Source organism: Dipodomys ordii, unplaced genomic scaffold (assembly GCF_000151885.1).
Source record: "Dipodomys ordii isolate 6190 unplaced genomic scaffold, Dord_2.0 Scaffold67, whole genome shotgun sequence".
Taxonomy (NCBI): Eukaryota; Metazoa; Chordata; class Mammalia; order Rodentia; family Heteromyidae; genus Dipodomys; species Dipodomys ordii.
In genome coordinates, this window is record NW_012267283.1 from 2,943,878 (window position 1) to 2,955,495 (window position 11,618).

General features: G+C 39.7%; 1 protein-coding gene across 1 annotated transcript in view; it reads left to right on the top strand.

The window, feature by feature from the left end:
* The window catches only part of Tmem245 (transmembrane protein 245), a 106,248-nt gene extending 98,605 nt beyond the window's left edge, over nt 1–7,643 (top strand). Inside the window, exons 15-16 of the mRNA XM_013023229.1 lie at nt 1,322–1,516; nt 7,364–7,643. Of these exons, the coding sequence (XP_012878683.1) occupies nt 1,322–1,516; nt 7,364–7,622 (454 nt within the window). The 3' untranslated portion in view covers nt 7,623–7,643. The remainder of the gene's footprint in view (nt 1–1,321; nt 1,517–7,363) is intronic.
* The last annotated feature ends 3,975 nt before the right edge of the window (nt 7,644–11,618 follow it).

Here is an 11,618-nt window from a genome sequence, read left to right on the forward strand (position 1 = left end):
TGAGCAAAAGAGCTCAGGGACTGGATTCAAGCCCCATGACTGACCAAAAAAAAAAGAAAAAGAAAAGTTTAGTTTCAACTTTTTGTTTTTTATTTTATTTTCAATATATTAAAACATTTTTATACTAAACTTTTATTTAAAAGCTCCCATACTTTTTTTTTTTAAGCTTTAAGAATTTTTGATAATTTTCCTGAAGTATACTATTTAGGGAAAATGTTTACAAACCAAATATAGAATGCTGACTTAAATCCTTTTTTGGAATGAGAAAACAAATTATTAACAGAATATATTTGTTTCCTGAAGACCGGCTCAACTCAGTGTTACTTATTAAACTATAATACAGTATCATACATCCTTCCTGAGTATTTGGTTATTTGTTCTTCATTAAGTTGTTCCAGTCATCTGTGTCATTTAAAAACTAGTAACAAACAGAACATGGCTTATTTCCTAGTCCTTCTTACGTCAGTGGGGTTTGTGTCTTACCAGTATGTCCTTCTTCATAATGTATTTTATCTCATTCCGGTTATGTAAGTGGTACTGTGATAAGCTACAGGGCAATTATGACTCTTTTATGAAATAAAAACCTCAGGCTTTATTGACAACTGTCTCCCTCTTGAGATTTTTTATCATTGCCTCTGTTGAAAACTATAATTTTAGAAGGTTGCCAGAAGTCTAAACAATGAATAACAAGAATGTTGCTGTGGTTATTATCTTGTTTAGAAAAAAACATAATTAACTGAATTACATGCTAAATTGTGTCCACTTAATTATCTTTGATGGAGATAAACCCAACAGGTAACTTATGTAACCAGTCTTTAGCAGCATTAATTTTCCTCAGGAAACTATGTGTAGTAGGTATAGAGCCCACTTTATTCTTTTAGTTGCTAGACTTATGAGGAGAGATGGATATTACACATTGGTACATAGGCAAGAAAAATCATTCTATCTCAAAATTATTAGAATATTTTGTCATCTGTACTGAGGTAATCTAAAGAAAGATAAAGGCTTGGAAGGTGGCTCAGTGGTAGAGTGCTTGCCTTGCATGCATGAAGCCCTGGGTTCGATTCCTCAGCACCACATAAGCAGAAAAAGCTGGAAGTGGCACTGTGGCTCAAGTGGTAGAGTGCTAGCCTTGAGCTGAAGAGCTGAGGGACAGCATCCATGCCATGCCCAGAGTTCAGGCACCAATATCAACCAAAAAAAAAGACAATAATGGGACTGGGGTGGGTGGGAGAGGGAGGGGTTGGGGATCACGGTGTATTAGAAAGTTATTTCAGATTTTCTCTAGTGACTATATTTAAAAGTGTCCTTTTTATTCCAGAGGTGGCCATCCTTACCTGACAGGCTTGGCAGTGGCTGGAGGAGCATACTACCTAGGCCTGGAGGGAGCCATCATTGGGCCTATACTTCTCTGCATACTAGTAGTTGCTTCCAATATCTACAGTGCCATGCTAGTTAGTCCTACAAATTCAGTGCCCACACCAAACCAGACTCCGTGGTCTGCTCAGACTCAGCGGTGAGTTCAAACAGAATGATTATAAACCGTATGTAATACCCTGTTTGTTAATGTAAATATCTTCATCTAGATTTGTCATCATAGTGATATTTGATTATTAATGCTGTGTAGAAGATACTGAATAAATAGAAATTGTTTACAGACTCTTACCAGGAAAAATTTAAAATTGTATCGAGTCTAACTGTTAATGTCTTGAAAGACCACAAATAAATAAGGGCTGCAGGTTTAGCTCAGTGATAGAGTACATACCTAATAAGCATAGGCCCCTGAATTCAAACTCTAATTACTACCATTAGACTAAACATAAATGAATTTAAAAGTGGTTTTAGTATCATATGATATTTGGCCTCTGGACCACCTGCCCCCTGCCCTGGTCTTATAGAGACCTTCTAGATCAGTCCTCAGAGGATCCCTAGACAGGCTGTTTCTGCATTGATACCCTTAAATCAGCAGGAAGTAGCAAGATGTATTGTCACCCATGTTCCTTACCAGCAGTTAGGGTTACCTCTTCAGAGTGGGTATTATGTTACACCATGACCATCTCTAGCAACAGTGATGCGGGGTTAGTAGAAAGGCAAACAGGGAATTGTGACTTAGACAACTTGTAGGCAGCAGGTTAAACTAATAAACTAAAACCTGCCTGACAATGACATGGGGACAGGCGGCTGCAAAAGGGACAAGGACATGTGGAACAAGGACAAAAGGATGGAAAAATTGAAAACAGGTGGTCAGGGAATTTATGGCCCATGGCAGAATAAACAAACCTTCCTGTCAAGAACAAAATGGGGGCAGGTGGCCACAACCTTGTAGGAACAGAAAGGAGGCCACCAATCAGAAAACCATCTAATCCTCACTATTAAACCTGGGCCAAACTCTGAAACAAAAGAAATGGTGGAAGATAGCCAAGAAGGCAGATGAGCCATGTGCTCTCTCTTCTAATAACCATTCTTAACACCTTTAAAACATAAAAATCAGAGAGGTTAGAAAACACCAGGTTCCTTCCTTTCCAGTGAAATTGAAGTCCTTGACAAGTTCTCCCCAGATATTTAATGAAACTACTTTATGTTTTTGCCTAAAATTCATTAAAAACATGACTGCTTATCTTATTTTAGATATACAGTTTGTAAAGAGAGACATCTTTTAACTTAGAACAAGTCAAATAGTTTCTGAGAACAGATGAAGAACATAGGTAATTTTGAGAAAAGCTGCCATTTGGAGGGTGTAGAACTAGGATATTCTTTCTTGCCTTTGAAGTATTTCACCACATAAGTCCTTGAACTTACTGTATATACAGCCCAGGCTGGCTCTGAATGCTAGGATTATAGGTGTATGTTACTATGCCTACTTTGTCTTTCCCTCTTTGATAAAGGCAGGTAGTTGAGTCCCTAATTAGCTAAAGGACAGTTATTTCAAAGCAATAGAGAACGTGTGGTAACGATGTCTTTTTTCCATGGCTTACCAAATAAGAAGACAAAATTAGTTAATATTTTGTTATTTTAGGAAGAATAGACTTTGAAGTTAGAAATTTTTGTCAGAAACCAGTGGCTCAAGCCAGGTGCTGGTGGCTTAAGCCTGTAATCCTAGCTACTCAGGAAGCTGACATCTGAGAACCATGGTTCAAAGCTAGCCCCAGCAGGAAAATCCGTGGAACTCTCCCCCTCCCCCTTCCCCCGTGAGACTCTTACCTCCAATGAAAACCGGAAGTGGCGCTCTGGCTCAAGTGGTAGAACACTAGCCTCCCAGGCCCAGAGTTCAAGATGCATGCCTGACCCTCCTCCCTCCGCCCCCCCCCCAAATAAAAGAAACCAGTGGCTCATCTGTATAATCTGAGCGATTTGGGAGGTGAAGATTTGGTTTAATTTTTTTTGGGGGGGGGTCCGGTTGTGGGTCCTGAATTCTGGGCCTGAGCGCTGTCCCTCAGCTCTTCAGCTCAAGGCTAGCACTCTACCACTTGAGCCACAGTACCACTTCTGGCTTTTTTTTCTTTTTGTATATGTGGTGCTGAAGAATTGAACCCAGGGCCTCAGGCATGCAAGGCAAGTGCTCTACCACTGAGCCAACTTCCCAGCCCCGGAGGTGAAGATTTGGAAGATTATGTTCAAGGCCAATCTGGGCAAAAGAAGTTAGCAAGACCCCCATCTTAACAGAAAAAGCTGGCTTGATAATAACACACTTGCCATCTCAGCTGAGTGAAAGTGTAAATAGGAGGATTATATCTGGCCAGCTGCAGCAAAAAGCCAGAATCTCTCTCAAAAATAAGGAAGAAGGTTTGGAGGCATATAATCAGGTGGTGTGGGGGTGGGGGAAAGATAATATGAGAAACAATGTAGCTTTCCCTTTTTGGGGGCCTTGTGGTTGAAAAATACAAAGTTTCTACATTGTGGAAATTTTCTGTGAAAAATAAGTTTTTTCCCTTTCCCTTTTCTAAGAGAAAACTCATCTGACAAATATTTTGGCACTCACCTTCATATCTTGATACAATGTGGATTGCCTGCGTTATCATCATGAGTAGAAGTCATCTTTTGAGTTCCTACTTGAAAGATGAGCCAACTTTCACTGCCTTTTTTTTTTTTTCTTTTTCATTCTATGGAATGTGGAATACTGTGGATCGGTACTGAGTTAGATGATGTTTATCTTTGAGTCCTCTTGTGTGCTGCTTCCATCTTTTATTTTTTGTTGGGGGGGCAATACTGGATTTTGAACTTAGGGTCATGAACTTGCTGAGCAGGCATTCTGTCACTTGAACACTCTATCACTTAGGTACTACTTAGTTGGGTCCTTTGATTAGGATCTGAAAAGGCTTCAGTCAAGATGTTAGTCTCTTGTTGTTGATAAAAATTAATTTTAGACCTGAGGCTCACATCTAGCATATGCCTCCCTTCATAGCAGTTCATGATTTTTTTTTCTCTTCAAAGTGAAAATGTATTTTTCTAATTTCTGTATCTGATTTCTACTTTTTTTTTAAATAAAGAACTTGGCCTACCTTACACAATCTCTCCTTTTTTGCCTCACTACTGATTCATCAGGAGTGTTTATTATACCTACAAAATCTTTTCTCCTATGCCATTTAACAGCATCATAAAATCATGAGTAGTGGCTCAAGTTGTAGAGTGAGTGCTTGACAATGACCTGTCTTGGACAACAAAAATAATAATCATGAACTATCATAATTATGAAATCAGATGGTGAAGAATTTTAGTTCTTGTCTCTTGTTAAGAGTAAGATATGGGGCTGGGAAGGTGGCTCAGTGGAAGAGCGCTTGCCTTGCATGCTTGAGGCCTTGGATTTGATTCCTCAGCACCATATAAGCAGAAAATAAAAAGCTGGAAGTGGTGCTGTGGCTCAAGTGGTAGAGCGCTAGCCTTGATTGAGCTGAAGAGCTGAGGGACAGCGCCCAGGCCCAGAGTTCAGACCCCACGACCAGACCCCCTCCCCCCAAGGAAAAAAAGAGTAAGATATGCAGAAGTTGTAGGTGGGTTGTGTGTAACTCTAATAGAATCTGTCAGGACCATTGCTTCGTGTAGTTCTGATGTCAGTAATGTTTGGTCCTCTTTGAGGCTGGTAGGTTGCTCACAGAAAAGACCTAATCTCCAGACTAGAGCTTGAAAACCTGGGTGCTGTTATCAGGGACCCAGGAGGGAGAGGGATGGGGCTGATCATATACAACATATATAAATGTTCCCTTGCCCTTCCTGTATCAGCCTGTCTCGACGTGCCCTCCCCTCCCCTCCCCCAATCTCCTGTTGCTGTTCCCTAGTCCAGAGAGTTTTGCTTTCACCTTCTCTAGAGAGAAGACTAGTTTTCTGCCACAGTGGGGAGAAGGGACACTGCTTATCTGGCAGAAGTGATGAGGCAGGGGAAAGGTGATGTGTTATGCTTTGCAAGCAGACTGTAAAAAGCAGTCCTCTGTTTAGTCCACTTTCAGACTTACTTCCTGTCACTAGTTCCCAAACTTCTTAGGAATTTTGCTGACTAGATCAGACTGTGTTTAGGCTTTTCTCACCATTTGGTTTAGGATTGAGCTTTTATAGATAGGCAAAATCATAGCATTTGTCTCTCCACATTCTCTGTGTAAAAGTTTGTTGCTCTTGCCTGTTTTTCAGGTCCACCCTCTCCTAGCTTTGTACGTACGCTTTTTAAAAATACTTTTACTGGCATTCTAATGGTGTTTTCAAAGGGCCTAAAGGAAATGTGTGTTCGGTGCATCACTCTTTAATGGAAGATTTAGATGAACTCTTAAGTTAAATAAACACAACCCTTTTAACCTTTATTGGGAGTAACTGTATGCTAAGTCTTATGATAAAACTTTACATGTGTTGTTTTACTTAATCTATCCAATATTTTTGCAGGAGGGTGGGAACTGTTGTTTCCCCTGGTGTTTACATGAGAAAATGGAGGCTTAGCCATCTTGCCCATAATCACATAACTAAAAAGCTCACAGGCTCATGTGTTTCATCTAATGTTCTTTCTCTGTTTTTGTCTTTGAACTCTCCACCCAGAGAAAATCATCTTCTTCAGCATTCCTCCTGCTTACTGTGCCAGTCTGGCTGTCCTTGTTACTTCCCAAGTCCTCGTTCACCATCTTTATTCAGTGCTGCCAGTTTGACCTCACTGCTGTCCTTGCTTGTTTACTGCCAGTGCCACCCTGGGTCTGAGCCAGCCAAGTCTCTGGCACTTCTCATGGGACTGTTGTAGTCACCCGAGTCTTCTGGCTGTCCCTCAACCCCTTCTCCCTCTGTTGTCCAGTCTATTCTCTACCCTGAGGCTCATGTGGGCTTCTCAGAATTCAAGCTTATCTGATTGTGACACTCTCCTAGCAAAAATAGCCCCATTGATTTTTGGAGAAAGGTAACATCCTTGATGAGACTACAGGAGCCACCAAGTATGAACTGGCCTATGCTGCCACATCCTTCCTGTAGCATGTCTTGCTTTTCTGTCTGAGCTGCAGCCATGCTAGCTGATTATCAGGGCCACCAGACTCATTCTCCTCTGGGCTTCTATACATACTTCTTTCTCTCTCTGGACACCCCTATCTTTCCGTCTTAATTAACTCCTAATCATTCTTCAAATCTCAGCTCAGATGTCAGTTCACCAGAGAAGCTTGCCCTATCCCCTGCCCCCAAGATTTGGTTTCATCCTTCATGCTACTTTAATGCTGTCATAGATTGCATCTTGTACTTTTCCTTTGTAGTCCAGTTTTCATTTATACACTTGATCATCTGTCTTTCCTTTCCTACTTAAATGTAGTTGCTGTTATTGCAGGGACCCTGTCTGTTTTAGTTACATGTGTATCTAAAACATCTGTCCACACAGTTATGTCCTTGTACCTACTTGAATCTGTCGACACAGTTTTGTCCTTGTACCTACTTGAAGGAATGAATGGGCTGTGAGGGAGTAGTACTGGGGCATGAGCTTCCAAACTGCTTGGTGCTAGGAACTCTTACGTTGTTGTCCCGTGACAGTAGGGAGTGCATATTTGTGTTGCGTTAGGCAGACACGTCTTAATTACAGAAGCAATTGCTGGCCTTAGGCTGAAAAAACATGGTTATTAGATTATTTCCTTGTCCTCCATTTGTCTTCAGCCAGACGGGCAACTTTATTCACCATAGGAGAGACTGGGGTAGAGGGCCCTTTCTCTGCATCTGACTGTTGAGAGAGATGATCCAGTATTTGGACAGTGGTGACTGTTGTAGATAAAGCACAGCTTTGAGGTTGAAACTGTCTTAGCCTTGAATCAGTAATGGTAACTCTCACCTTTTTGGTTCTTTGTTATACTTGGACTCTTTGTGGGGAAGGGCAGAAACATTCTTGTAATTATCCATCTTAGAGATTTTTGGGGGGAGTAAGGATAAGAAGACATGATATGAGAATATTTACTTTTCTCCTACTGAAAACTCTTAAAAAAGCTGAGGGCAACCTGAAAGCAGCAAGAGTCTATCCTATACCCTCTTCCACGAGGGCTCCTCTCCTAAGTAATGCTTCCCTTTGTTCTCTTTCACACTTGATAGCACTGAAGGTGACAACTGGAATGGGATCCTGGAGAAACTCATCTTTTCTTTCTGAGTTATTAGTAACTCATTGCTGGTTTTTAGAAAGGTTACCTTAATTAACTGAATACATTTCACAATTAAATGCTGGAGTTTAATCAAAAATGTTCTTTGTAAAAATAAATAACTTAGTAACGAAGCCATGGCATATCATGTCCTTTGAGGGTGTATGGTATAAGGTAAGAGAGAGAGAGAGAGATTTCGGAAGGGTGTGTATGGATTCACTGTCTGTAGGACTAAAAATTCTGTTAAACACTTCCAGACCCTGCCCCTCTTTATACTCTGTACTATGACCCATGCTGGGATTTCTTCAGCAGCTTCTTCTCTTCTTGGCTCCTCCCCTATTTAGTCTTGCTTCCCCCAATCTATTCTCCACAGTGCAGCCTCTCTGGTTGTCCTGGAGCATAAATATTATGTTCTCCTGCTGCTTAAAATTCCCACAGTGACTTCGAATGACCTTCAAGATAAAGTTGGAAACTTTGCTTTAGCCCATTCCATGCCTTCTTTCTGTCTGTTTCTCCAGATTCATGTCTTTGTACTGCCTGCCTGGCATTTTATTTCTGCCAGGAATTGGTTTTGGTTGATTTAAAGCAGAACATGGTTTAATTCCCTGAAGACAATGTGACTGTTGCACAAGTTGTCCACTCTGTAGTTATCACCCCCTTTCTAATTTAAACTAGTTTTGTGGAATATAATGAAAATATTCTTCTGAGAAACATTGCTGAAGCTCTCTGGAGTAGCAGCCCTTTCTGAGTATCCACATAGAATGTTACACTCTGCAGTTCAAACTAATATATATATAAATATATATATATATATATATATATTATCAGTGCATGTTTAGTTTCCTTTTGTTCCCACTAATGGAGAAGCTCCCAGGAATTAGGAACTTTGTTTCACTTGTATTGCTGTGTCATCCCTCTGTTTGGTGTACAGAAAGTCTGATGAGTATATAGCTTAGGAAAACCAAAAGTGGGTCAGGTGAAAAAAAAATAAGATTTTGCAATATACCCTTGAGGCTAATAAAAGGTTTGAGTCTTAGAACTTCATTCTAAACTTGTTGGAAAGAAGAGACATACCTAGCCAGTCATAGCAAGTGCTCTCTCACCAGAGTTTATACCTGTGTGCAGTGCAAGGCTAAGAAATGCATGCTCAGCCGTGCATAACTAACTAGGTGAGTTAAATTAGTCTGCTATTTCCTTTGCATCTCTGTGAAGCTGGGACTCCATGAATCATAAATTGTTAAATTAGAAAATACTTAAACATCCACATAAAGGAAGGAGATGGGAATAAAATGAATTTGGAAAAGTCTCGTAACTTTGGAGGAATCAGATCCCGTGACATTTTCAAGGAACAAAGGATAGAAGATCCCTGTTGATCTTTGAGGATGTAAGAAATATGAACAATGATCTTCTTTTCAGACCCCCCCCCCATACATATGGTCCTATTCCATACTTCTTGTTCTCCTGTAGCTCTTAGTACCATAATAATAATCTTTATGGTTTGGGAACAAATATTGTAATTAAATGGACTCTGTAGGACATTAAATACTTTGGAACCAGTGATAATCTATTTGTTTCTTCCAAATCCAGAGTGTTTTATGAGCCTTGCTGACCAGTTAGAGCTATGCTTCTTGAATAGACCCGAAACAAATCATTTCTGTACCTCTAGATCATGAAATTTGTTTTCAGAAGGTTTCAACTCCTCCCTACCCCTATATGCACATTGACATATCACCATCACCACCACCACCACGGTACCCAGGCAACTAGAAATAGCATGAGAAGGAAAATTCTTAGTAACTGGTTTTTTAAAGTGTGTTTCACTTTATTTTCTTTCCCCTAAAAATTTCCAGGCTTTCTTGGCCTAGAGCAATATTGAACAGTAGATTTGAATTTCAGAGTTACAGCTAAGCTTACTTGTCAACAGAAAGCAGTCACCAAGTTCACTACAGTCAACCACAGTGTTAATCTTATTTCATGCATCTTTGCTCTGGGCAGAATATTCATTCATAATTTAGAGGAGATGAGTATAGACTGAAACTTGTAAGTACCTTAGAAGTTTAAAAAGATGTAAAAGGATAAGTTAGAAAATATACTTTGTAGATTGGACAATTTGGGGTTATGGATTATATTAATTTTTCAAGAACTTTCAGAATTGAGTGCAACCTGAAATTCATATTGTTGGAGAGAGGTTGTGGCCAGATTGTAAACAGATGTAAAAATGGAAACTTGGATGAGCCTGTGAAAAATACATAAATGCATATCTAGGGAAATGGTTTTGGCAGTGATAGAAGTGCTGATTCTTCCCCCTCCCTCCCCTCACACCCCCCCTCCCCAGATATTTGGTCATGTCTAGGTACATTAAAACTCTGGTGCATAAAGGCCTCGTAGGCTGCAGAATATCTCCAAGTATACTAAAATGTCAGTGATGCTATTATTGAGAAATGGTAGGTAGCTAGACATACATACATATATATTCCACACATGCAACACACACACACATCTTTATTTTGGATTTTTTTTTTTCCGCAGAACATAAAGATAATTAAGAAAACAACATTCATTCCAATTCTTAAACCAGTCAGCATATTTTTTAAAACAGGTGAGTTTAGTAATGTCCTACCTTTGAAAAGGCTTATACTTTTTCAGTTTTATTCCATAGATAATAACTATCTAATTCTTAGAGTTGTTCTCTGGAGAGTAGAGCTGTGCAAGTCATTTGCAGAGACACAAGGGGCTTAGGATACCATCTCCAAAGGAGCTTTTGAGACAATTGAGCACCTATGAAGGAAATCTGTTACATTTTATCTGTATTCTACTGCAAAGATGATGCACAGAGAGATTATAGTTACATAAGTCAGGTAATGAGTACATTTCTTTTTGGACAATGTACTTGTGTTCCTTTTGACCTTGAGTACTTTCTACATTGTGCTAAAAGGTTAGACTTTTAACTTGTCAATGTCCTATCTAACCTTTTGCTGTGTGTAAGCCTGTACCTAATCCAGACTCTGCCATCTTGTTTTTTGCCACTATAAAGTGTTTTCTGAAGTTTCAGAACTCTTACCTTATATTATGCTTTAATTCTATTTCTCATGAAAAAAATAAGCAATTTGTTTACCATTACCATTATTTGTTATTGATATGAAAACAAAATGTACTATATTTAGCTATGAGAAAAAACATATAAGGTACAACATACTGTGGTAATGTGACCACAAACTAATGTAATTTGAAGACTTGAAAATTATTTTGAAAAAAGTGTTTCAGAATATTTTAGATAATTTGTGCATTCTTTCATTTTTTTGTTTTTTTTTTTTGTTTTTTGTTGGTCGTGGGGCATGAACTCTGGTCCTGGGCTCTGTCTTCGAGGCTAGTGCTCTACCACTTTTTCTGCTTTTGTAGTGCTGAGGAATCGAACCCAGGGCCTCATGCATGCAAGGCAAGCACTCTACCACTGAGCCACCTTCTCAGGCCCAATTTAACTTTTACTTAAGAATTGGTAATAAACTGTCCTTCATTTTATCACTTGAAATATGATTGGCTGTAAATAACCAAAAAACAAACCCCAAACCCACTATCTGGAACTCCAAACAATCGTGGAGTAAAGTCAAGAAGTTTATTTCTCATGTGGATAAAATAAGTCAAGGGGTGGGTAGTTCAAGGCTAGTATGACTGTTCCTCCAAGCCCTGGGCCCACCCTTTCTCCAGCCTGAGGTACTCCAGCCCTGATGCATTGCTCTTTTCCTTAAGATGAATGTTGGAACTTATGGTCATTGATAAATTCTGGGTTGTCTACTTGACTACAAATTCAGTTTTAAGCTGGCTATGACATTGCAGTTCAGGAATGTAAAATTATGTTTTGGAGACAGGTTAGTTACCTCTGGCCTGAGCTAGGCACCTTGTAGTGTGCAGCAGACTGCCCCATCAGTCAAGATACTACCTGCCAATTAGCAATTTGTCTCACCTGGGGCAGAAACAGGACAAGTCATTTGGCAAAAGACCTATCTACTTCATTTCTGCTGCCCTGGCCCCCATTCTTCAGTTTAGACTCTG